This window comes from Carcharhinus amblyrhynchos, unplaced genomic scaffold, assembly GCF_965287045.1.
Source record: "Carcharhinus amblyrhynchos unplaced genomic scaffold, sCarAmb.v2.hapA scaffold_386, whole genome shotgun sequence".
Lineage (NCBI taxonomy): Eukaryota > Metazoa > Chordata > Chondrichthyes > Carcharhiniformes > Carcharhinidae > Carcharhinus > Carcharhinus amblyrhynchos.
Window position 1 is genome coordinate 138,368 of NW_027650126.1, and position 25,644 is coordinate 164,011.

The 25,644-nt window shown below is 55.2% G+C and overlaps 1 protein-coding gene across 2 annotated transcripts in view; it reads right to left on the bottom strand.

Moving 5' to 3' along the window:
- LOC145339297 (transmembrane protein 178B-like) overlaps positions 1 to 19,673 on the bottom strand; it is a 65,523-nt gene extending 45,850 nt beyond the window's left edge. The window contains exons 1-2 of one of the 2 annotated variants that reach the window (XM_080183721.1): positions 18,810 to 19,673; positions 3,019 to 3,129 (exon numbers count right to left, since the gene is read on the bottom strand). In XM_080183721.1, the coding sequence (XP_080039847.1) occupies positions 3,019 to 3,129; positions 18,810 to 19,167 (469 nt within the window). In that variant the 5' untranslated portion in view covers positions 19,168 to 19,673. Of the gene's footprint in view, positions 1 to 3,018; positions 3,133 to 18,809 lie in introns of both variants that reach the window. The other variant, XM_080183720.1, reaches the window with a different exon arrangement.
- Positions 19,674 to 25,644: the final 5,971 nt, after the last annotated feature.

Below are 25,644 nucleotides of genomic sequence, written 5' to 3' on the forward strand. Positions count from 1 at the left end.
CATGGGATCCAAGGGGCTGTTGCCTTGTGGATCCAGAACTGGCTTGCCTGCAGAAGGCAGAGAGTGGTTGTAGATGGGTCTTTTTCTGCATGGAGGTCGGTCACCAGTGCAGTGCCCCAGGGATCTGTTCTGGGACCCTTGCTGTTTATAATTTTCATAAATGACCTGGATGAGGAAGTGGAGGGATGGGTTGGTTAGTTTGCTGATGACACGAAGGTTGGTGGTGTTGTGGATAGTTTGGAGGGATGTCAGAAGTTGCAGCGTGACATAGATAGGATGCAAGACTGGGCGGAGAAATGGCAGATGGACTTCAACCCGGATAAATGTGTAGTGGTCCATTTTGGCAGGTCAAATGGGATGAAGGAGTATAGTATTAAGGGTAAGACTCTTAGCAGTGTAGTGGATCAGAAGGACCTTGGGGTCCAGGTCTATAGGACTCTTAAATTGGCCTCGCAGGTAGAGGATGTGATTAAGAAAGCATATGGTGTACTGGCCTTCACTGATCGAGGGACTGAGTTTAGGAGTCGGGAGATAATGTTGCAGCTTTGTAAGACCCTAGTCAGACCGTCTTGGAGTATTGTGCTCAGTTCCGGTCGCCTCATTACAGGAAGGATGTGGAAGCTATTGAAAGGGTGCAGAGGAGAATTACAAGGATTTTGCCTGGATTGGGTGGCATGCCGTATGAGGATAGGTTGAGGGAGTCTTTTCTCCTTGGAGACATGAAGGATGAGAGGTGACCTGATAGAAGTGTATAAGATGTTGAGAGGAATAGATCGGGTGGATTCTCAGAGGCTTTTTCCAAGGGCTGGAATGGTTGCTACGAGAGGACACAGGTTTAAGGTGCTGGGGAGTAGGTACAGAGGAGATATCAGGGGTGAGTTTTTCACTCAGAGGGTGGTGGGTGAGTGGAATCAGCTGCCGTCAGTGGTGGCGGAGGCAAATTCGATAGGGTCTTTCAAGAGACTTCTAGATAAGTACATGGAACTTAATAGAATTAAGGGTTATAGGTAAGCCTAGTAGGTATGGATATCATCAGCGCAACCTGTGGGCCAAAGGGCCTGTTTGTGCTGTAGTTTTTCTATGTTCTATGCAACTACCTTATGTTTTCTGAAATATCCCTTTAAACTTCTGCCACTGCATCTCTACTGACCTATCCCTTAACCTCATCTGCCAGTTTACTTTCGCTAGCTCTGCTTTCATGCCCTCGTAATTAAATGTTTAAAATGTTAATCTTAAATCATCCCTCCCTCAAACTGAATGCAAACCTCAATTCTATTATGATTGCTGCTACAGTGCCTTCACTGGGGTCATAATTTGATGCCATCTCACTGCACAATCCCAGGTCTAGAATAACCTGCTCTCTGACTGGCTCCAGAGTTCCTCACATAGCTACCTTTGCCTACGGCGGCACAGTGCTTACCACTGCTGCCTCACAGCGCTAGGGATCAGGTTCAATTCCAGCCTCAAGTTTGCACATTCTCCACATGTCTATGTGGGTTTCCTCCAGGTGCTCCAGTTTCTTCCTACAGTCCAAAGATGTGTGGATTAGGTTAATTGGCCATGCTAAATTGACCACAGTGTCAGGGGATTAGCAGGGTAAATATGTGGGGTTACAGGAATAGGGCCTGGGTGGGATTGTAGTCAGTGCGGACTCGATGGGCTGAATGGCCTCCTTCAGCACTGTAGGGATTCTATGATCTGTTTCTTTTTCCAATTTATATATAGATTAAATCCCTTGATTATACCATACCTTTCTAAGAAGCTCCCAATCATTTCTTTATACCCTGCTCTACCATGTGGTTACTATTTGGGGGGCCTTAATACCACCCACAAGTGAATGTGCTTTTACCATTCCTCACGCCTACCTAGACTGCTTCCACATCCTGGTTTCCTTAACTTCAGTCATCCTTCTATTGTGCTAATACCATTATTAATTAACAGAGCCATCTCTCCATTGTTTCAAAGCTTCCTGCTCTTCCAAAATCATAGGATCCTATAGTGCAGAAGGGGGCCTCATTTGGCCCATTGAGTCTGCACCAATCACAAATCCCACCCTGGCCCTATCCCTACAACCCTATGTATTTACCCTTGCTGGTCCCCTCATATTAAGACGCAACTTAGAGCGGCCAATCCACCAAACCTGCACATCTTTGGGGTGTGGGAAGAAACCGGAGCACCCGGAGGAAATCCACACAGACACGGGGAGAATGTGTAAATGCCTCGCAGACACGGGGAGAACGTGGAAATGCCACGCAGACATGGGGAGAATGTGCAATCGCCACGCAGACATGGGGAGAACGTGCAAACACCATGCAGACAGTGACGCAAGCCAGGAATCGAACCCAAATCCCAGGTGCTGTGAAGCAGCGATGCTAACCACTGTGCCACCATGCCATCCCAATATCATGTACCCTTCAATATTCAGGTCCTAACCTATCTCAATCATCCTGCAACCAGGTCTCTGACATGATAGCGGACCCTATTTATTTAATTCTATTTGTGCAATCATTTCATCTATTTCGTTTTGAATGTTAGACAGAGCCTTTACTTTTGTCCTGGGCCCAACTATCTTCAGCTGCTTCATCACTGACCTTCCCTATATCGGATGGCCAGATCTTTGCTAGTGATAACACAATCTCAGCTTCAATTACAACCCCTCAGATAATGAGCTGTCCTTGGGCTGATAAAAGGCAAGTCACATTTGTACTTCTGCAGAACTTCCCCAATAACATCTTGGAACATCTTTAGGGGGGCGGGGAGGTTGGGGGTGGGGGGCATTGACCAGAAATTGAATTGAACTAGCCACATAATTACTGTGAATGCAGTGTCAAAGTCTCGGAATACTGCAGTGAGTAGCTCACCTCCTGATTCCTCAAAGCCTCTCCACCATCTACAAGGCACAAGTGAGGACTGTGATGGAAGACTCCCCATTTGCCTAGATGGGTGCAGCTCCAACAACACTCAAGAAACTCAATACCATCCCAAGCTCAGTCCAGGCCCTCTTTCCCCAGTACTTACGTAGGGCATGCCACTCATCTTGTCGGATGGTCATGGTTAGGTTGCCTGGAAGGTTCCGTGGCACTGTTGAGGAGGAGTAGTGATACTTCACAGGAATACAGCGCTGTACGACTCCTGCAACACAAGAACACCACTTCAGACACAGCACGAATGAACAATCTTGAACATAACACATTCCACCCACTTTATACCGATTATTGCTGCCATTTTCACCCACCTCTCCACAACATACTGCCCGAGAGAAGACAAACACCAACCAATCACTCACAACACATTGAATCTGTGTCCCAACTGTAAAATATTTATATAGCTCTCAGCAGCTCAGGCATTGCTTAGTAAAATATCAGAGACTTGACTCAAGCTCTCTCTCCCTATCTTTGCCCTGTACACTGGTGGCCACAGAGTCGATGTGCTGATGGAATCACATAGAATTCTATCCCAGCTTTCTAGACTCCAATCTTTGCACTTGTCTGTCTGTTTCTACAACCCCCAATTTGTCCTCCTCTCTCTGGCAGTTGATGGTTAAAGAAATAGAGATATCGAGCATAGACACAGGACCTTCGGTCCAACTCATCCATGCTGTTCAGTTTTCTTAAACTGAACCTATTTGCCTGTATTTGGTCTATATCCCTCTAACCTTTCTTATCCATATACCTGTCCAAATGTACAAGCCTCGACCACCTGCTCTTGCAATTCATTCCATATATGCACCACCCTCTGTGTGAAAACAATGCTCCTCAGATCCCTTTCAGATCTTTCCCCTCTCATCTTAAACCTATGCCCTCTGGTTTCAGATTCCATTAACCTGAGAAAAAGACATTAAATATTCATCTCATCTTTGCCCCTAATGATTTTATAAATTTCTATAAGGTCACAACGCATCCTCCAGGGAGAAAAATCGCAGCTGATCCAGCTCTCCTTATTATCCAAACCTTCTCTGACCTCTGTACACACTCTCTCTCTCTGTATCCTGTACACACTGCCACTCTCTCTGTTCCCTGCACACTTTCCCATTCTCTTCGTCCGCAGAACATTCTACCTTCCTCCCTCTCCCCCGCTTTCACCTGTATACACTCCCACCCACTCTGTCCCGTCCCTCCCTCTGTACTCTCCCACTCCCACTGTCTCATTCCACCATACACTCTCTCTCTTTCTCTTTCCCCATCCGCTCTCTTTCTCCTGTACACACACACACACTAAATTTCTTTCAAAAAGTCTCTCCCGTTCCCATCTACACATGCTCTCTCTTTCTCTCTCTCCTCTGTACACACTCTCTCTTTCCACAGTACTCATCCCTGGTGCACACTCTCCCTCCCTCTCGCTCCCCCGCCCACCCCCTCCCTCTCGCTCCCCCGCCCACCCCCTCCCTCGCTCCCCCTTCCTCCTCTGCCTGCTCCCTCCCTCCCCCCCTTGTTCCTCCTCCCTCCCCCCTTGTTCCTCCTCCCTCCCTCGCCCACTCCCTCCCTCCCACTCCCTCCCGTCCACTCCCTCCCTCCCGTCCACTCCCTCCCTCCCTCCCTCACCCACCCCCTCCCTCCCTCCTGCCCTCCCCCTCCCTCCCTCACTCCCTCCCACCCTATCTCTCCCACCCCCTCCCTCGGCATCCACCCTCTCTGTCCCCCACAAATCCTCTCCCCCCGTTCCTCCCTCTCCCCACCCATCCCCTCCCTCCCCCTCCTGCCCTCACCCTTCCTCGCTCCCTCTCTCTCCCCTGCCCACCCTCTCTCTCATTCTCTCACCTGCCTGCCCCCTCCTTCCCTCCCGCCACCCCCTCCTTCCCTCCCTCCCTCCCTCTCTCCCCCGCCCGCTGCCCCCTCCTTCCCTCCCTCTCTCCCCCGCCCGCCCCCTCCTTCCCTCCCATTCCCATCCCCTCCTTTCCTCCCTCTATCCCCTGCCTGCCCCAGTCCACCCTCTCCCTCTCTCCCCCACCTGCACACTTCCTTCCTGTCTCTCCCTCCCCCACCCACTCCCTCCCTCCGCCACCTCCCTCCCTCCCCCCCTCCGCCACCTCCCTCCCTCCCTCTCCCCCCGCCACCTCCCTCTCTCCCTCTCTCCCCCGCCACCTCCCTCTCTCCCTCTCTCCCCCGCCACCTCCCTCTCTCCCCCACCACCTCCCTCCCTCACTCTCTCTCCCCCGCCCACCCCCACCCGCCCCCTCCTCCCCTGCCCGCCCCCTCCCTCCCCCCCGCCCGCCCCCTCCTCCCCTGCTCGCCCCCACCCTCCCCCCTCCTCCCCCGCCCCCACCCTCCCCCCTCCTCCCCCGCCCCCACCCTCCCCCCTCCTCCCCCGCCCGCCCCCACCCTCCCCCCTCCTCCCCCGCCCGCCCCCACCCTCCCCCCTCCTCCCCTGCCCGCCCCCACCCGTGGGTTTACTATCAAATAAACTGGTTGGACTTTAACCTGGTGTTGTGAGACTTCTTACTGCCAATACTCTCCCACAAGGGCAAACATCTGCTCAGCATCTACCCTGTCAACCTGAGATTCGCATACCTCAATCAGTTGCTTTTCATTCTTCTGAGCAACAGTAAATACAGGCCCATTCCACTTAACTTCTCCTTATAAGAAAATCCTTCCATACCCAGGATGAACCTATTAAATTTTCTGGATTGCCACTGGTGCCTGTTTATCTTTCTTTAAATAAGAGGACCAAAACTGCACGCAATATTCCAGGTGTGCTCTAACTAGTACCTTGCATAGTTTCCTTGTATTTATGCTTCATTCCCTTTGATCCCATTTGCCTTCCCTATGACCTGAACTAGGATATCAGCTTCTCTTGATATACCAGGGTTCAGGTTAAACACATTCTTCTTAGAATGAAGGGCAAGGCTGGCAGAAGTCAGGAACCTGGATGAGTCAGGATATTGAGGCCCTGGTCAAGAAGAAGAAAGAGGCTCATGACATGCATAGGTAGCTGGGATCAAGTGAATCTCTTGAAGAGTATGGGGGTGTAGGAATAGAGTTAAGAGAGAAATGAGAAGGGCAAAAAGGGGGCACAAAATTGTTTTGGCAGATAAGGCAAAGGAGAATCCAAAGATGTCAAACAAAGACATAAAGGCAAAAGAGTAACAAGGGAGAGAGTAGGGCCTCTTAAAGATCAACAAGATCATCTATGTGCATGCGGAACCACAAGAGATGGGTGAGATCCTAAATGAATATTTCTCATCAATATTTACTATTGAGAAAAGCATGGATGTCAGGGAACTTGGGGAAATAAATAGTGATGTCTTGAGGAGAGGTGGTGGTGCTGGAAGTCTTAAAGCACATCAAGGTAGATAAATCCCCAGGACCTGATGAAGTATATCCCAGGACATTGTGGGGGGCGAGAGAGGAAATTACGGGTCCCTTAGCTGAGATGTTTGAATCATTGATAGTCACGGGTGATGTGCCTGAAGATTGGAGAGTGGCAAATGTTGTGTCTTTGCAGGGAAAAGCCTGGGAACTAGACTCACATCTGTGGAGGGTAAGTTGTTGGAAGTCATCTTGAGAGACAGGATCTACAGGCATTTAGAGAAGCAAGGACAGATTAGGGACAGTCAGCACGGATTTGTGAGTGGAAAATCATGTCTCACAGATGTAATTGAGATAAGGTAGATAAGGTACCAAGAAGGTAGATAAGGGCAGCGCAGTTGATGTTGTCTACATGGACTTTAGCAAGGCCTTTGACAAGATATCGCATGGTCGGTTGTTGCATAAGGTTAAATCTCACGGGATCCAGGGTGAGGTATCTAAATGGATACAAAATTGGCTTCTTGACAGATTGTAGAGTGTTGTTTTTCAAACTGGAGGTCTGTTACCAGCGATGTGCCTCAGGGATTAGTGCTCAGTTCACTGTTATTTGTCATTTATATTAATGATTTAGATGAGAATATAGGAGGTATGGTTAGCAAGTTTGCAGATGACACCAAGATTGGTAGCATAGTGGACAGTGAAGAAGATTATCTCGGATTGCAATGGGATCTTGATCAATTGGGCCGGTGGGCTAATGAATGGCAGATGGAGTTTAATTTAGACAAATGCAAGGTGATGCATTTTGGAAGATTGAACTTACTTAGTTAATGGTAGGGCGCTGGGGAGAGTTACAGAACAAAGAGATCTAGGGGTACATGTTCATAGCTCCTTGAAAGTGGAGTCACATTTGGGCAGAATTGTAAAGAAGGCACTCAGCATGTTTGGTTTCATTGGTCAGAACACTGAATACAGGAGCTGGGACGTCTTGTTGAAGTTGTACATGACATTGATAAGGCCATACTTGGAATACTGTGTGCAATTCTGGTCACCCTATTGTAGAAAGGATATTATTAAACTAGAAAGAATGCATACGAGATTTACTAGGGTGCTACCGGGACTTGATGGTTTGAGTTATACGGAGAGGCTGGATAGACTGGGACATCTTTCTCTGGAGCACAGGAGGCTGAGGGGTGATATTATAGAGGTTTACAAAATAATGAGGGGCACAGATCAGCTAGATAGTCAATATCTTTTCCCAACGGTAGGGGAGTCTAAAACTAGAGGGCATAGGTTTAAGATGAGAGGGAAGAGATATAAAAGTATCCAGAGGGGAGAGATATAAAAGTATCCAGAGGGGAGAGATATAAAAGTATCCAGATGGGAGAGATATAAAAGTGTCCAGAGGAGCAGTTTTTTCATCCAGAGGGTGGTGAGTGTCTGGAACAAGCTGCTAGAGATAGTAGAAGAGGTGGGTACAATTTTATCTTTTGAAAAGCATTTAGATAGTTACATGGATAAGACGGGCATAGAGGAATATGGACCAAATGCAGGCAATTGGGATGAGCTTAGGGGTTTAAAAAAAGGGTGGCATGGACAAGTTGAGCTGAAGGGCCTATTTCCATGCTGTAAACCTCTATGACTTTCTGCCCCACCCGCCACTTCCCTCCCTCTCTCTCCCCCTCTGCCCGCCACCTTTCTCCCCCTGCCTGAACCCCCCACCCTCGCCCCACCGTGTGCCCCCCATCTCTCCCCCCACCGCGCGCGCCCCCCTCTCCCCTGTGCACCCAACTATATCTCTAACCGCCACTGCTTGCCTTTTTTCACAACCAGACAGAGCTAGTGTGACAGAATGCTGGTTTTATGCTTCCTCTAACTGCAGTCAGACTGAAATCACAGTTGATGTTATTGTCTCAAATCCAAATTCAAATGTACCCTGTCAGCACTCATGCCCAAATAGAAGGAAGGTTAGCACATGCATAATTAGTAATAATCAAACAAGCACCATCATCCAGAAACAACTGATGCTGCATCTTTCAGACTGCCATGATGTGGAGATGCTGGTGTTGGACTGGGGTAAACACAGTAAGAAGTCTCACACATAACAGGGCTTTAACCTGGTGTTGTGAGGCTTCTTACTGTCTTTCGAACTGGCCACTGCGTCACCCCTCACAATTTCTCCAGACTCCTGCTCTCACCTCCTTTCCTATGATTAGCTTCAGAGTTCAAAGGGAGGCAAGTTGATTCTGCTTGGCGACTTCAATGCTAGAGTCGAGAAGGATACAAACCTTTGGAAAGGCACGTTAAGCAGGGAAGGCATAGGGAAAACAAATGCTAATGGAGTGCTCCTTCTGACAAAATGTCTAGAACATGTCCAGGTCATTATAAACACCTTGTTCCACCACAGGGACAAGCAGATGAATTCATGGCAACACGCTCGCTCCAAGCACTGTTACGTCATAAACCACGGGCAGAATTTTGACTAGACTTGCCGGTGTGAAGCAGATCGCAATTTTCCCAGATTTCATCATTTTTTGGGAGAAAGGCAAGTTTTGCACTAGTTCTGAGAGGGGAGGAGGGGGCTAAACATGCTGGCAAACCCGAGACATCGGACACCCTTTTTAATATTGAAGATCCTTCCTCCTGCCACAGATGGCTACCCTCCCCTCCCCTTATTGAAGGGATGTTTACCCCCACCTTTCCCCAGTAAAGACTGCTGGCATCGGGGCGTAGCAATGAGTCCATCTTCATGCCCCCCACCCCATTTCATGCCCTCCTCTTCATGAACCTGAGCTCTCAGGCTCCAGCCCCCATGGCACCTGGCAATGGATACATTGGTGGATACAGCACATGGTTAGAGTATGGCCTTATCTGCAATGTCACATCAAACACTCTCAGGGCAGGTGTATCATAGGGTTACACTGACCACATCAATTACTACATGGAAAGATATAGCATGCGGTTAGATACACAGTAAAGCTCCCTCTGCACTGTCCCTCCAAACACTCCCAGGTCAGGACCACCACGGCATTAGAAACCAAGTAAATCTACCTCCATGCTGTCTCCATCAGAGTCTCCCAGGATAGGAACAGCATAGGATTAGATACAGAGCCAAGCCCCATCTATACTGACCCCATCAAACATTCCTAGGATAGGTACAGCACGTACCTTAATGACTATCGCCTGGTGGCCCTGACGTCCATCATCACGAAGAGCTTCAAAATCTAAGTCATGGCACACATCAATTCCGGTCTCACAGACTGCCTGGATCCACTACAGCTTGTCTATCGCCGCAACAATTCCACAGCAGACATGATCTCCCTGGCCCTACACTCAACACTGGAGCATCTGGATAATAAAGACATTAATTTCAGACTCCTATTTATTGACTACAGCTCAGCATTCAACATCATTATCCTACAAAAGTCATCTCAAATTCCGTGGCCTCGGGCGCGGCTCCTGCCTGTGCGACTGGATCCTCGACTTAAGAACATAAGAACATAAGAAATAGGAGCAGGAGTAGGCCATCTGGCCCTTCGAACCTGCCCCGCCATTCAATAAGATCATGGCTGATCTGTCGTAGCTCAGTTCCACATTCCCGCCCTCTCCCCATAACCCTTAATCCCCTCTCTTATCAAAAACCCATCAACCCGCTTCTTAAAAATATTTAGCGAGGTAGCCTTCACCACTTCAACGGGCAGAGAATTCCAGAGATTCACCACCCTTTGAGTGAAGAAGTTCTTCCTCAACTCCGTTCTAAACCGCCCCCCCTTTATCTTGAGGCTGTGCCCCCTAGTCCTACTGTCCTTTCTGAGCGGGAAGAGTCTCTCCACCTCTATTCTATCCAACCCATTCATCATCTTATACGTCTCAATGAGATCTCCCCTCATTCTTCTAAACTCTAACGAGTACAAGCCCAGTTTATTCAGCCTCTCCTCATAGCTCAATCCCCTCAACTCCGGCATCAGCCTAGTAAACCTCCTCTGCACTCCCTCCAAGGCCAAAATATCCTTGCGTAAGTACGGCGCCCAAAACTGCACACAGTACTCCAGCTGCGGCCTCACCAATGCCCTATATAGCCGCAGCAAGACCTCCCTACTTTTATATACAATCCCCCTCGCTATGAAGGCCAGCATCCCATTCGCCTTCCTGACCACCTGCTGCACCTGCAAGCTGGGTTTTTGCAACTCATGCACAAGGACCCCGAGGTCCCTCTGCACCGTCGCCTGCAGCAGTTTTTCTCCACGTAAGTAATAATCCTTCCTACCATTATTCCTACCAAAGTGTACCACCTCGCACTTGCCAACATTAAATTCCATTTGCCAGTTCCTGGCCCAATCGCCCAGCCTATCTAGATCCTTCTGCAGACTCTCCACACCCTCCGCACAATTTGCCTTTCCCCCAATCTTGGTGTCATCAGCAAAATCCAACACCATACACTCCATTCCCTCCTGCACAAAGACTGCAATCAGTAAGGACAGGCAATAACGCTTCCTCCACAATCGTCCTCAGTACCCGCACCCCACAAGGCTGTGTTCTCAGCCCCCTACCATATCTTGTACATCTATGACTGTTTGGCCAAGTTCCCCTTCAATTCGATTCTCAAGTTTGCTGATGGCACCACTGGATTGCAAAGAATGAGGAGACAGAGTACAGGAAAGAGATAGAGAATTAGGTGAAATGGGGCAATGACAATAATCTCTCCCTCAACTGCAACAAAATGAAGGAGATAGTCATCAAGTTCAGGAAACATAGTGGAGAACACACCCTGGTCTACATCAATGGGGACAAAGTAGAAATGGTCAAGAGCTTCAAGTTTCTAAGTGTTCAGATCACTAACAACCTGTCCTGGTCCCCCCATGCAGACACTATAGTTAAGAAAGCCTATCAACGCCTCTACTTTCTCAGAAGACTAAGGAAATTCATCATGTGCAAGCCAACTCTCCCCAACTTTTATAGATGCACCATAGAAATCATCCTTTCTGGTTGTTTCACAGTTAGGTATGGCTCCTGCTCTGTCCAAGACTGCAAGAAACTACAAAGGCTTATGAACTCAGTCCAGTGCATCACACAAACCAACCTCCCATCCATTAACACTGTTTACACTTCCTGCTGTCTCTGGAAAACAGCCAGCATAATCAAGGACCCAACACACCTCCTATACTTTCTTCCAACTTCCTCTCTTGGGAAAAAGATATAAAAGTTTGAAAACGTAGCAACAGATTCAAGAACAGCTTCTTCCCAGCTATCAGACTTTGGCATGGTGCTATCATACATTAAGTTGATCTTTCTTTTCACCCCGCCTGTAACTGTAACACCACATTCTGCACCCTCTCCTTTACTTTTCCCCTATGTAATTTATGAATGGTACGATTTGCCCTTGTAGCATGCAAGAAACAATAATTTTCATTGTATCCCAGTATATGTGACAGTAATAAACCAAATCAAAGTAAAGCTCACTCTGTGCAGACTCTCTGGGCAGTTACAGCATGGAGTAAGATACAGAATAAAATTCCCTCAACATTGTCCAATCAAAGACTCCCATAAAGGATACAGCATAGGCTTAGACGCAGAGGAAAATTCCATTTGCAATGTCATCAAACATTCCCAGGACAGCTACACCACAAGACAGAGTAAAGTACACTCTACAATAACCCAACAAACACTCCCTGGATAAGTATAGCATAGGGTTAGTCACAAAGCTCCCGCTGAACTTTCAGCTGGTTAGTTAGAAGTAGGTCTTCTTCCCTTACTGGAGTGAAAGTTCTGCTGCTGGTGGCTAAAATATAGAGGCCAGCAGTGGCATTATCTCTACCTCAAGGTCTGCTGTAAGTTAGAAGGTGCTTTTAATTCAGAGGATGCAGTGTTCTGACTCTCTCTCCCTGGTGATTTGGAAAGCAGTTCTGACTTCAAGCTTGTCTGTGTGCGTATCAAGAAAGCTGCAGAATCCAACCAGAGGACTAAGTCCCAGCATCACATGCACATTCTTGTTTTCTCTGTTAAACCTGTGGCAGAGGTGATTGTTGATGGGATTTGTTTAGTTGGCACAGTAATTAACTGTTAAGAGTTTATACAATAATATGGTCACCTCTCTTGTTTGCAATTGGTAAAAGTTATTGTTAATTTTCTTTACATATTAACTGTATTTTTACCTAAACTTTGTTTGATAAAACTTCTAGGGAACTTTTGAATCATACCTGGAGTGAAACATCTATTGTTTACCCTAGCCAAATTCAACACTAAAACTTATAGTCCAGGCTGACTTCATAAAATAATTTGGACTTTACAACCTGGATAGCACACCTCTATATCCACCCGCTGCCCCCTGTGTATCCCCACCCACTCCCCCTACGCCACTCCCATTATATCCTCATCCACAGTTCCCTGTGTATTTCCAACCACTCCCCCTACACTGCCCCCTGTATAGCCCCAGCCACTGCCCACGCTGCCTTTTGTGTATCCCCACCCACTCCACCTATGCTGCCCCCTGTGTATCCCCACCCGCTCCCCCTACACTGCCCCCTGTGTATCCCCACCCGCTCCCCCTACGCTGCCCCGTGTATCCCCACCCGCTCCCCCTACGCTGCCCCCTGTGTATCCCCATCTGCTCCCCCTACGCTGCCCCCTGTGTATCCCCACCCGCTCTCCCTCACGCTGCCCCCGTGTATCCCCACCTGCTCTCCCTCACGCTGCCCGCTGTGTATCCCCACCCGCTCTCCCTCACGCTGCCCGCTGTGTATCCCCACCCACTCCCCCTACACTGCCCCCTGTGTATCCCCATCCACTCCCCCTACACTGCCCCCTGTGTATCCCCATCCACTCCTCCTACACTGCCCCCTGTGTATCCCCATCCACTCCCCCTACACTGTACCGTGTATCCCCATCCACTCCCCCTACACTGTACCCATTATATCCTCATCCACCATTCCCCGTGCATCTCCAGCCCCTCCCCATACAGCGCCTTTTGTATTTCCCCATACATTGACTCGTGTATCTCCATCCACTGCCACCTGTATATATCCCCAGGCACTCCCCTTGCACTGCCCTCTGCATATGCATATCCACATCCACGCCCCCATACTGAACCGTCATTCCACATCCACTCCCCTTCCACAGCCCTCTGTATACCCCTAACCACTGTCCCATTATATCCCCATCCACTCCCCTACACTGACTCCTGTGTATTCCCATCCACTCCTCCTACACTGCCCCCTGTGTATCCCATCCACTCCCCTACACTGTCCTGTGTGTGTCCCCATCCACTCCCTTACACTGCCCCCTGTGTATCCGGTCCACTCCACCTACACTGTCTCCTGTGTATCCAATCCACTCCCCCTACACTGCCCCGTGTGTCCCCATCCACTCCCTTACACTGCCCCCTATGTATCCCATCCATTGCCCCCTGTGCATCACCATCCACTCCCCCTACACTGCCCCGTGTATCCCCATCCACTCCCCCTACACTGCCCCCTGTGCATCTCCATCCACTCCCCCTACACTGCCCCCTGTGTATCCCTATCCGCTCCCCCTGCACTATCCCCTGTGTATTCCCATCCACTCCCCCTACACTACCCCGTGTATCCCCATCCACTCCCCCATGCTGCCCCCGTATATCCCCATCCACTCCCCCCACACTGCCCCGTGTAGCCCTATGTACTCCCCCTATACTGCCCCCGTGTATCCCCAGCCACTCCCTGTACACTGCCCCCTGTATATCCCCATCCACTACCTCCATGCTGCCCTGTACAACTCCATGCACTGCCCCTACACTGCCTTGTATAAACCCATCCACTCCCTGTACACTGCCACCATATATCCCCAGTCACTCCCTGTACACTGCCACCGTGTATCCCAGCCACTCCCTGTACACTGCCGCTGTGTATCCTCATCCACTCCCTGTACACTCCCTCTGTGCATAAATTTTTTTCTCTTTCACATTCCCAATACTTGCACGATTCTAATTTTTCTTTGAGACTTGCTTATTGATAAGCATGGAGATATTGGCACTCACATTCTTTTTCATAACATTGGAATATAATCAAGACAGACTCATCAACAGAGATGTAGACATAGACTGACTTGAATATAGGCCAAAGACCCTGATGTAAAGGACGCACCTACACATTTGCTGTGAGTCGCTCTAGTTTATTTTTACTGCGAGTCACTGAGGAAATAATTGCTATTTAAATCAGGAAGCTGCTTCTATGACTGCTCAGCCCTTCCCAGCCCAACACCTTACTGCAATTATCAAGCACCTCCCTTCCATTACAGGAAGATTTACAATTCATTCTCTCATCTCCAGTGAATGGAAGCTAGCTGTCTTGTTAAAAAGATTGTTCACAACTTGGTTTTCATTGTGTGAGGCTAACTATATTGCAATAAACATGATTTGACTGCAATAAGAGGAAATATCATTGACTGCACACCAGTCACTCACACTATCTCCCTGCGTTGGTCTGATACCCACACCCAACTACAGCCAAAGATCCTTAGGATGATTGATAATTGCTTTGAAGTCCCGTAGCCTTTAAGCGACTCTCTCTCTCTCTCTTCTTCCATTCTCTGGATATTATTCAGTAACATACTGCCTTCATACCATCTCCCTTCATTAATTTGGCTGTTGGGAGCCTAACTGTCCAGCTCTTTTTTTTACTGCATATACCAACAAGAGAAGAAAGCAGAGCTTGTCGATCACAACCTGATTTCAGAGCACTCCCATATCTCTTGTGCAACATGATGGTTTCAGCACCATGGAGAGCACCAAACTTCGATCCAAAATTCAGCAGTTCAGAAAATCCACTACCCAAAACCCCCCGAATGCCCTCCACGCCCAAAATCCCCAGACGCCCTCCATGCCCAAAACCCCAGGGACGCCCTCCATGCCCAAAACCCAGGGACATCCTCCATGCCCAAAACCCCCAGATGCTCTCCACACCCAAAATTCCCAGACGCCCTCCATGCCCAAAATCCCCGGACGTCCTCCACGCCCAAATTCCCCGGACATCATGCCCGCCCAAAACCACCGGACGCCATCCACGTTCAGATTCAGCCACCCTGCCCTGACCACCTCCTCTTCCCTCCCCCTCCGATACATGTCCAACTCTTTCCTCCTCCTTCCACTCAATCTCCCCCACAGACCACCTTCTCCCCCTCTGGGTTTGCCCATAGCCCCCCCACAGACAAACCCTCTCTTTCCCCTGCAGCCCACCTACTCATCCCCAAACCCATCCTCCCACCTCACAGACAACCTTCTCACCACCCTCTTTGCCCCCAGACCATCATCTCCCCCCAAAGACGCACCTTCTCTCTCCCACTCCCCCAGTTCCTCCGCCCCCTCCTCCAGTCCAAGCTCCCTTCCCACAGTCCATCTCCCAAGCCTCTTTTCCACACTAGTCCATGTCCACGCCTTCCTTTCCACCCTCTCCCCCTCCCCCCACCCCGCTCCCCCCGTGTATTACCCTCTCTCCATCTTCTTCTCCCCTCGTCCATCTACATCCCCCAAGCCAACTTGTCCCTCCCTATCACCCAGTCAACCCTCTCTTCCCTTCTCCCGAAAGCCCCATGCCCTCTTCCCATAGGCCACTCTCTCCCCTCACAGGCCACACTCTCCCAGTTCTCTCCCACTCACCCCCAAAGTCCACCCAACCTCCCCCCAATCCACCCTCTCTCTACCAAACCACTTTCTCTCCACCATTCCTCCCAGTCCCCCACACTCCGCCTCCACCATAGTTCATTCTTACTCCCCACTAGTCCACCCTCACTTCTTGTGACCACTCCCACTCAGTCCACCACTATGCAACGCCCATCCCGTCCTACACTACCCCAGTCCCCCTCTCATAGAACCCCTTTTCCCCAGTCCACCCTATACCCCCTTCTCCCCAATTCACCCACTCTCTCCCACTCCACTCAGTCCACCCCCACTCCTCCCACACCCTTCTATACACCTCCTCTCTACTCCAGACCCACCCCCAGTCCACTCCCTCCCCCATTCCCTCCACTCCCCCCAGTCCACCCCCTCCCCCCATTCCCCCCACTCTCCTCCCACTCAGTCCACCCCCATCCGCTCGCCAGTCCGCCCCCATCCCCTCCCCCATCCCCTCCCCCTAGTCTGCCCCCATCCCCTCCCCCAGTCTGCCCCCATCCCCTCCCCCCAGTCTGCCCCCATCCCCTCCCCCATCCCCTCCCCGGTCCGCCCCCACCCCCTCCCCCTCCCCCACCTTCCAGTCCACCCCCTCCCCCTCTTCCTAGTCCACCCACACCACCTTCCCCTCCCCCTCCCCCCAGTCCACCCCCACCCCATCCCCCTCCCCCCAGTCCACCCGCTCCTCCCAGTACACCCCCACCCCGTCCCCCTCCCCTACTCCACCCCCTCCCCCCCTCATCCATCCCAACCCCCACCCCCTCCCCCTCTTCCCCACTTCCCCTCCCTCTGTCCCCTGTCCACCCCCACACATTCCGTCCCCCTTAATCCACCACCAATCCCTCCCCCTCCCCGTCAATCCACCCCCACTCCCTCCCCCCCCCTCTCCACCACCCCTCCCCTCCCCTCTCCTCAATCCACCCACACTCCCTCCCCCTCCCTCCCTCAATCCACCCCCACTCCCTCCCCCTCTCCCTCAATCCACCCCCTCTCCCCTCCCCCTCTCCCTCAATCCACCCCCACTCCCTCCCCCTCTCCCTCAATCCACCCCCACTCCCTCCCCCTCTCCCTCAATCCACCCCCACTCCCTCCCCTCAATCCACCCCACTCCCTCCCCCTCCCCCTCAATCCACCTCCTACCCTCAGTCCACCCCCTACACCCTCAGTCCACCCCTACACCCTCAGTCCACCCCACATCCTCAGTCAACCCCACACCCTCACCTCCCCACCCACACCCTCACCTCCCCCCCCACTCCTTCCCCCACCCTCACCTCCCCCACCCTCACTGTCACCTCCCCCCCACCCGCCTCCCCACTCCCACCCCCCTACACCCTCCTACTCCCACACCCCCCCCCCGCACACACCCCACCCCACCCCCCGCACACACCCACACCCCGCACACACACCCCACCCCGCACACACACCCCACCCACCCCCCGCACACACACCCCACCCACCCCCCGCACACACACCCCACCCACCCCCCGCACACACACCCCACCCCACCCCCGCACACACACCCCCACCCCCACCACCCCCACCACCCCCACACCCCCCACACACACCCCACCCCCTGCACACACACCCCACCCCCCCACTCCCCACACACACCCCACCCCCCCACCCCCCGCACACACACCCCACCCCCCCACCCCCCGGACACACACCCCACCCCCCCACCCCCACCCCACCCCCCACACACACCCCACCCACCCCCCCACCCCCCCCACACCCCCACCCCCCCCACACACCCCACCCCCCCCCACACACCCCATCCCCCCACCCCCCAACCCCCCACACACAACCCCCACCCCCCCACACACACCCCCACCCCCCCCACCCTCCCGCACCCCACCCTCCCGCACACACCCCACTCGCCCACCCCCCACACACACCCCACCCCCCCACCCTCCCGCACACACCCCACCCCCCCACCCTCCCGCACACACCCCACTCGCCCACCCCCCGCACACACCCACTCACCCACCGACCCACACACCCCACCCACGACCCACCGCCCGCACACACACCCCACCCCCCGCACACACACCCCACCCACCCCACCCCCCGCACACACACCCCACCCACCCCACCCCCCGCACACACACCCCACCCACCCCACCCCCCGCACACACACCCCACCCACCCCACCCCCCGCACACACACACCCCAACCCCTGCACATACACCCTGCACACCCCCCCACCCCAACCCCCCCACATTCCCCGTACCACCCACTCCCCCCACCCCCATACCCCCCACCCCTCCACCCCCATCACCCCACACCCACCCCTCCCATCCCCCCACCCAACCTGCCCCCCACCCCCACCCCCCACCCCCCCACCCCCACCCCCCTCCCCCCAACCCCCACCCCCCTCCCCCCCACCCCCCACCCACCCACACCCCTCCCCCCCACCCACCCACACCCATCCCCCACCTGCACGCCCCATCCCCCACCCCCATCCCCCTCACCCCCCACCCCCATCCCCCTCACCCCCATCCCCCTCACCCCCATCCCCCTCACCCCCATCCCCCTCACCCCCATCTCCCTCACCCCCCACCCCCACCTCCCTCACCCCCCACCCCCACCCCCCTCACCTCTATCCCCCACCTCCCTCACCCCCCACCCCCACCCCCCTCACCTCTATCCCCCATCCCCCCCTCACCCCCATCCCCCCCTCACCTCTATCCCCCTCACCCCCCCACCCCCATCCCCCCCTCACCCCCATCCCCCCCTCACCCCCATCCCCCCCGCACGCCCCACCCCCCTCACACCCCCACCCCATCACCCCAACCCCCCACCGCCATCCCCCCACACCCCCCAAACCCTCCCACACCCCCATCCCCCCCCACACCCCCATCCCCCCCAAACCCCTGCTCCCTCACCCCCCCGACAATCCCCCCCACCCCACCCTTCCACACCCTCACCTTTGAAAATGAGCTCCTCTGTGTCCTGGTCGAATCCTTGGCGATGGCATTTCCTCCACAGCCCCAGGATGGTGGAGTTGAAGTGGCGGCTGCAATGTGAATCGAGAGATGCCGATGCCAGGAAGTACCTGCGGGCTCTGTGCCCGGGGAGCCGGGGCTGGCGGAGGGGCAGGTTCTGGTTGGGGATGTAGATGAAACCGGGATCGTTCCTCTTGTTGGCGTAATTCTTACAGCGGTCCCGGTGTCTGCGGGCGTCTGTCTCATACCAATAATCTGTACAGATTGCCATCGCCAGCAGGCCCAGAGCACAGACTGCTAACAACAAACCTGCTCCTGTCAGCAGCTTCATCGCCGCCATTTCACACAGAGACACACACACAGGCTCAGAGAAACTCCATCCTCACCCAGAGAGAGACACACAAAGACAGCAATAGAGGGAGAGGAGAGAGAAATACACAGAGTGGCTCAGAGAAACTCCATCCTCACCTCATTCAGAGAGAGAGAGAGATAGAGAGAGAAATAGAGAGAAATACACAGAGTGGCTCAGAGAAACTCCATCCTCACCCATAAAGAGAGAGGGAGAGAGACAGCAATAGGGAGAGAGGAGAGAGAAATACACACAGGCTCAGAGAAACTCCATCCTCACCCAGAGACAGAGACAGCAATAGAGGGAGAGGGAGAAATACACAGAGAGGCTCAGAGAAACTCCATCCTTCACCTCACCCAGAGAGAGAGAGAGAGCGATAGATAGAGAGAGAAATAGAGAAATACACAGAGTGGCTCAGAGAAACTCCATCCTCAGCTCCACCCAGAGATACACAATGAAGAGTGAGAAGCACACAGAGCCAGAGACAAATGGATAGATTGAGGGATACAGACACACAGAGAAACTCTATCCTCGCCTTCCAGGCAGAGAGAGGGAGGGGGGCAGAGGTGGGGGGGAGGGGGGCAGAGGTGGGGGGGGAGGGGGCAGAGGTGGGGGGGGTGACAGGGTGGCAGGGGTGGGGGGCAGGGGTTGGGAGTGGGGGATGGGGGGCAGGGGTGGGAGCGGAGTTGGGGGATGGGGGCAGGGGTGGGAGCAGAGTTGAGGGGGAAGGGGTGAGGGGATGGGGGAAGGGGTGAGGGGATGGGGGCAGGAGGTGAGGTGGCGGGGCAGGGTGGGGGGTTGGGGTGGTGGGGGTTGTGGGGCGGGTTGGCGGGGGTGGGGACAGAGAGGTGGGGAGACATGGGGAAGAGAGGGGGTGGAGAGTGGGACGGGATAGAGGGTGCTACGGGGGGGCATGGGTGGGGGACAAGGTGGCAGGGGTGGGGGGATGGGGTGGGGGGGACAAGGTGGCAGGGGTGGGGGATGGGGTGGGGGGGACAAGGTGGCTGGGGTGGTAGGGAGGGGGAGGGGGAAGAGGGGGGGAAGGAGGAAGGGGAGGGAAGGGGGAAGGGAGAAAGAGGAGGGAGGGTGGAAGGGGGAATGGAGGAAGGAGGGGAGGGAGAAGAGGGGGAGGGAGGGAGGAAGGAGAGGGAGGGGAGGGAGGAAGGAGAGGGAGGGGAGGGAGGAAGGAGAGGGAGGGGAGGGAGGAAGGAGAGGGAGGGGAGGGAGGAAGGAGAGGGAGGGAGGGAGGAAGGAGAGGGAGGGGAGGGAGGAAGGGAGGGGAGGGAGGAAGGGAGGGGAGGGGGACGGGGAGGAAGGGAGGGGAGGGGGACGGGGAGGAAGGGAGGGGGAGGGGACGGGGAGGAAGGGAGGGGAGGGGGACGGGGAGGAAGGGAGGGGAGGGGAGGGGACGGGGAGGAAGGGAGGGGAGGGGAGGGGAGGGGGACGGGAGGAAGGGAGGGGAGGGGAGGGGAGGGAGGGGAGGGGAGGGGGACGGGGAGGAAGGGGGGGGAGGGGAGGGGGACGGGAGGAAGGGGGGGGAGGGGGAGGGGGACGGGGAGGAAGGGAGGGAGGGGAGGGGAGGGGGACAGGGAGGAAGGGAGGGGAGGGGTGAGGGGGCGGTGATGTGTGGGATGGAGCGAGGGGGGATGGAGAGAGGCAAGGAAGTAGGGGAGGGGGCAAGGGGCTGGGGGTAGTGAGTGAGGAGAAAGCGTGGAGCGAGGGGGTGAGGGGATAGGTGGGAAAGGGAAGGGGACAAGGGGTTGAGTGGGTGGCGGGGGAGGAGGGCAAGGGGGAGGACAGGGAGGTGGAGGGAGGGCAGTGCAGGGTGGGAGGAGGTCTGGAGGGGTGAAGAGGACCGGCGGAGGGAAGAGGACGGCGGAGATGCAAGATTTGGGGGGGGAGTGGGGGTGAGACGTGGAGTGGAGGCGCGACGTGGAGGTGGGGGGGTGAGACGTGGAAGAGGGGGTAAGGCGAGGGGGTGAAACAAGGGGGGTGTGAGACGTGGAGGGGGAGCGAGATGTGGGGGGGGGAGCGAGATGTGGGGGGGGTGCGAGATGTGGGGGGGGCGAAATGTGGAGGGGTGCGAGACGTGGGGTGGGGCCTGATGTGGGGGGAGTGAAATGTGCGGGGAGCAAACGTGGGGGTGAGATGAGACGGTGGGGGCACGAGACATGGGGGGGAGCAAGACGGGGGAGCGAGACAGGGGAGAGAGACAGGAGGGAGAGAGAGGGGGATGGAGAGAGAGAGAGACGGGAGGGGTAAGAGACACAGTGGGGGTAAAAGAGACAAGGCAAAGGGAAGAGAGACGGAAGGCGAGGAAAGACCTGGGGGTGGGGGGGAAGAGAGACCGGGGGGTGGGGGGGAAGAGAGACCGGGGGGTGGGGGGAAGAGAGACCGGGGGGTGGGGGGGAAGAGAGACCGGGGGGAGGGGGGAGAGAGACCGGGGAGAGGGGGGGGAGAGAGACCGGGGGGAGGGGGGGGAGAGATGGGGTGGGGGGGGGGAGATGGTGGGGAGAAGAGAGACGGGGGGGGAAGAGCGACAAGGGGAGAAGTGAGATGGAGGGGGAGAGGGAGAGAGAGATGGGGGTGTGGAGAGAGACAGGGAAGAGAGACGGGGGAAAGAGATGGGGGATAGACTGGGGGGAGATGGGGGAGGGGGAAAAGAGGTTTTGAGGGGAGGTAGTGAAGGAGAGATGGTGGGGAAAAGAGGTGGGGAGGGAGGCTGGTAGGACAGAAGGAGGTAAAGAGGTGAGAAGGGAGGGGGAGGGAAGGAAGGGGGAGGGGGAGGGAAGGAAGGGGGAGGGGGAAGGAGGAAGGGGAGGGGATGGGAGGGAAATGGAGGAAGGGGGAGGGGAAGGAGGAAGGGGAGGGGATGGGAGGAAATCGGAGGAAGGGAGAGGAGGGAGGGAGGAAGGGGAAGGAAGGGGGAGGGGGAAGGGCGGAAGGGGGAGGGGAAGGGCGGAAGGGGAGGGGGGAAGGGCGGAAGGGGAAGGGGGAAGGGCGGAAGGGAGGGGGGAAGGGCGGAAGGGGGAGGGGGAAGGGCGGAAGGGGGAGGGGGAAGGGCGGAAGGGGGAGGGGGAAGGGCGGAAGGAGGAAGGGAGGAAGGGAGGGAGTGGGAGGGAGGGAGGAGGAAGGGGAAGGGGTGGGAGAGGAAGGGGAAGGGGTGGGAGAGGAAGGGGAAGGGGTGGGAGGGGAGAGGTGAGGGAGGGAGTGGAGGAGGGAGGGGAGGACAGAAAAGGAGGAGGGGGAGGGGGGAGAGGGAGGGAGGGGAGAGGGAGGGAGGGGAGGGGGGAGGGGGAGGGGGAAGGGGGAGGGAGGGAGGGATGGGAAGGGGGAGGGAGGGGGAAGGGTGGAGCGAAGAGGGGAAGGAGTGGGGGGAAGGGGTGGGGGAAGAGGGGAAGGGTGGGAGGAAGGGGGAAGGGGTGGAGGGAAGGGGAGGGGATAATGGGGAGGGGGGAAGGTGAGGGTGGAGAGGGGGGTGGGAGAGGATGGGGGATGTGGGAGGTGGGAAGGGGTGGGGAATGGGAGGGGAGAAGGATAGCAGGGGGAATGGGAGGGGGAAGGATAGCAGGGGGAAGGGGAGGGGGGAAGGGGAGGGGGGAAAGGAAGGGGGAAAGGAAGGGGGGAAGTGTAGTGGAGGAGGGGGAAGGGGAAGGAGAAGAGAGGGGAGGGGCCAAGGGAGAGGTGAGGGGAGGAGGGGGGAAGGAGAGGAGAGGGGGCAGGGGAGGGGGTGAGTGGGGAAGGAGAGGAGAGGGGTGAAGGAGAGGAGAGGGGTGAGGGGAGGAAGGGGAGAAGGGAGAGGGGAGGGGAGGGTGGGGAGGAAGGGGAGGAGAGGAGAGGAGGAAGGGGAGGGAGAGGAGAGGAGGGGGGCAGGGGAAGGGAAGAGGGGAAGGGGAGGGGAGGCGGGTAGGGGTTGAGGTGGTAGAGGGGGAGGGATGTAGAGGGGGAGGTGTTGTGATGAGGGAGGAGGGGTGAGGGGAAAGGAGGCGGAAGGTAGGGGAAGAGGGCAAGGAGGTAGGGGGAGGGGGCAAGGGGCTGGCAGTAGTGGGGTGAGGAGGGAGCAGGGAGCGAAGGGGTAGGCGGCAAGGGGGGAGGAGGCGAGGGGGTGGGGGCAAGGGGGCGGGGGGTAGCAGGTTGGGGGGAGGAGAGCAGGGGAGGAGGACGGGGGTGTCGGACGGGGAGAGGGAGGACGGGGAGGTGGAGGGAGGACGGGGCAGGGTGGGAGGAGATCTGGAGGGGGGGAAGAGGACTGGTGGGGCTGTGAGATGTGCAGGGGGGTGCGAGACGTGGAGGGAGGGCGCAAAACGTGGAGGGGAGCAAGACGTGGAGGGGTTGAGACGTTGGCGGGGGGGAATGAGACGTGGGGGGGACGAGACGTGAGGGAGGTGCGAGACGTGGAGGAGGTGAGAGACGTGCGGGGGGCCAGATGTGGGGGTGAACAAAATGTGGGGTGGAGCGAAACGTGGGGGGGGTGGTGAGCCGGAGGGACGAGACATGGGGGGACGAGTCATGGGGGAGCGAGACAAGGGGCGGGCGAGACATGGGGGTGCGAGATGGAGGAGAGAGACAGGGGGGAAAGAGATGCAGGGAGAGGGGGGGAGAGAGGGTGAGAGGGACCAGGGGGAGAGAGACGGGTGGAGAGAGACTGGGGGGGTAAAAGATGGGGGGAGAGACATGGGCGGTGTTAACAGAGATGGAGAGGGAAGGACGTGGAGACTCTGGAGAGAGTGCAGAGGAGGTTTACCAGGATGTTGCCTGGTATGGAAGGACTGGGTTATGAGGAAAGATTGAGCAAATTGGGGCTGTTTTCCCTTGAAAGACGGCAACTGAGGGGGGATCTAATAGAGGTATATAAGATTATGAAGGGTATAGATAGAGTAAACAGTGGTAAGCTATTTCCTACGGTAGAGACACACAGTACGAGGGGCCACGGGCTTAGGGTGAGGGGGGAGAGGTATAACACGGATATTAGGGGGAGGTTTTTCACACAGAGGGTAGTGGGGGTATGGAATGCTCTGCCAAGTAAGGTGGTGGAGGCAGGCATGCTGGAGTTGTTTAGGAGTTACTTAGACAGGCACATGAGTGGGTTGGAGATGGAAGGATATAGGAGATTGTTTTAAATAAGGTTCATTAGCATTGGGATGTCCCTGGTAATGTAAAAGGATGTGGAATGATACTCATGTTTTTCTCTTTTAATTCACAGGTTTTAAGTCTGTCTGCCTTGTTGTTCAACGAGGGGCATACATGCGATGGGTTGTACTAGGGCTGCTCTTGGATTTCGAGAATAGCCTAGTGCTTCATGTTGTTAGTGTGTGCTTAAACTAGACCAGATACTGGGCAACACGACAGCTCAGTGACTATCACTGTTTGCTGTGTAGACACATGGATTTGGGCCAGTGTCTGTGGGAGTTTGCGCATTCTCCCCGTGCTTGCGTGGGTTTCTCCGGGTGCTCCGGTTTCCTCCCACACCCCAAAGATGCGCTATTAGGCTGATTGGAGGTAATAAATTGTCCCTAAATTAGTTTCCCTCAATGTGGAATGCCATAAGCATAGATATATAGTCATGGGTGGAGGGGGGACTGATAATGTTAAAATGGCGGCGCGGGCTCGTTGGGCCGAAGGGACTGTTTCCCGGGCTGTTTTTGTTCTCTGTTCTTTGTTCTTTGGAAGAGAGGCGGAGGAGGAAGAGAGACGGAGGGGGAAGAGAGAGATGGAGGGGGAAGAGAGGAGGGAGAAGAGATACTGGGGGAAGAGAGACGAGGGGGGAAGAGAGACAGGGGGAGAAGAGAGAAGGGGGGAAGAGAGACGGAGGGGGAGAGAGACGGGGGGGTGGAGAGAGACGGGGGGGTGGAGAGAGACGGAGGGTGGAGAGAGAGAGAGACGGGAAAGATTGGAAGGGAAAAGAGAGGTTTAGAGGGAAGATAGTGGAGGAGAGGTGGTGGGGAAAAGTGGTGGGGAGGGGAGGAGGAAGGCTGGTGGGACAGAAGGAGGTAAAAAGGTGGGGAGGGTAGGAAGGGGGGCAGAAGAGGGTGGAGGGGAGGTAGAGAGGGCAGGGTGAGTGAGGAGGTAGTGTGTGGTTGGGGGACGTGGAGTGCGGGTTGAGGGAGGGGGCAGGGTGAGGGAGGGAGGCAGGGAGCGGGGTGAGGGAGGGGGAGGCTAGAAAGGGAAGGGGCGAGGGAGGGGATTAGAGACTGAAAGGGGAGAGGGAGAGGGTATTAGAGGGAGGCAGAAGGGTGAGAGGGGGTAGGGATGAAGCAGACAGGAGGAGGGCAGAAAATGGAAAGGGGGTTAGAAGGAAGAACACATTTTTCATGCCTTGAGATGCTGGGATCTGGATTATGTTGCCTGGGAGTGTGGTGGAGGTAGCTTCGATCGAGGTCTCCAAGGTTGAATTGGTTGGTTATCGTAAAAAGAAGAATGCAGCATCACAGTTTGAAGCTAAGGTGTGGTACTAAGTAAATTTGAGCC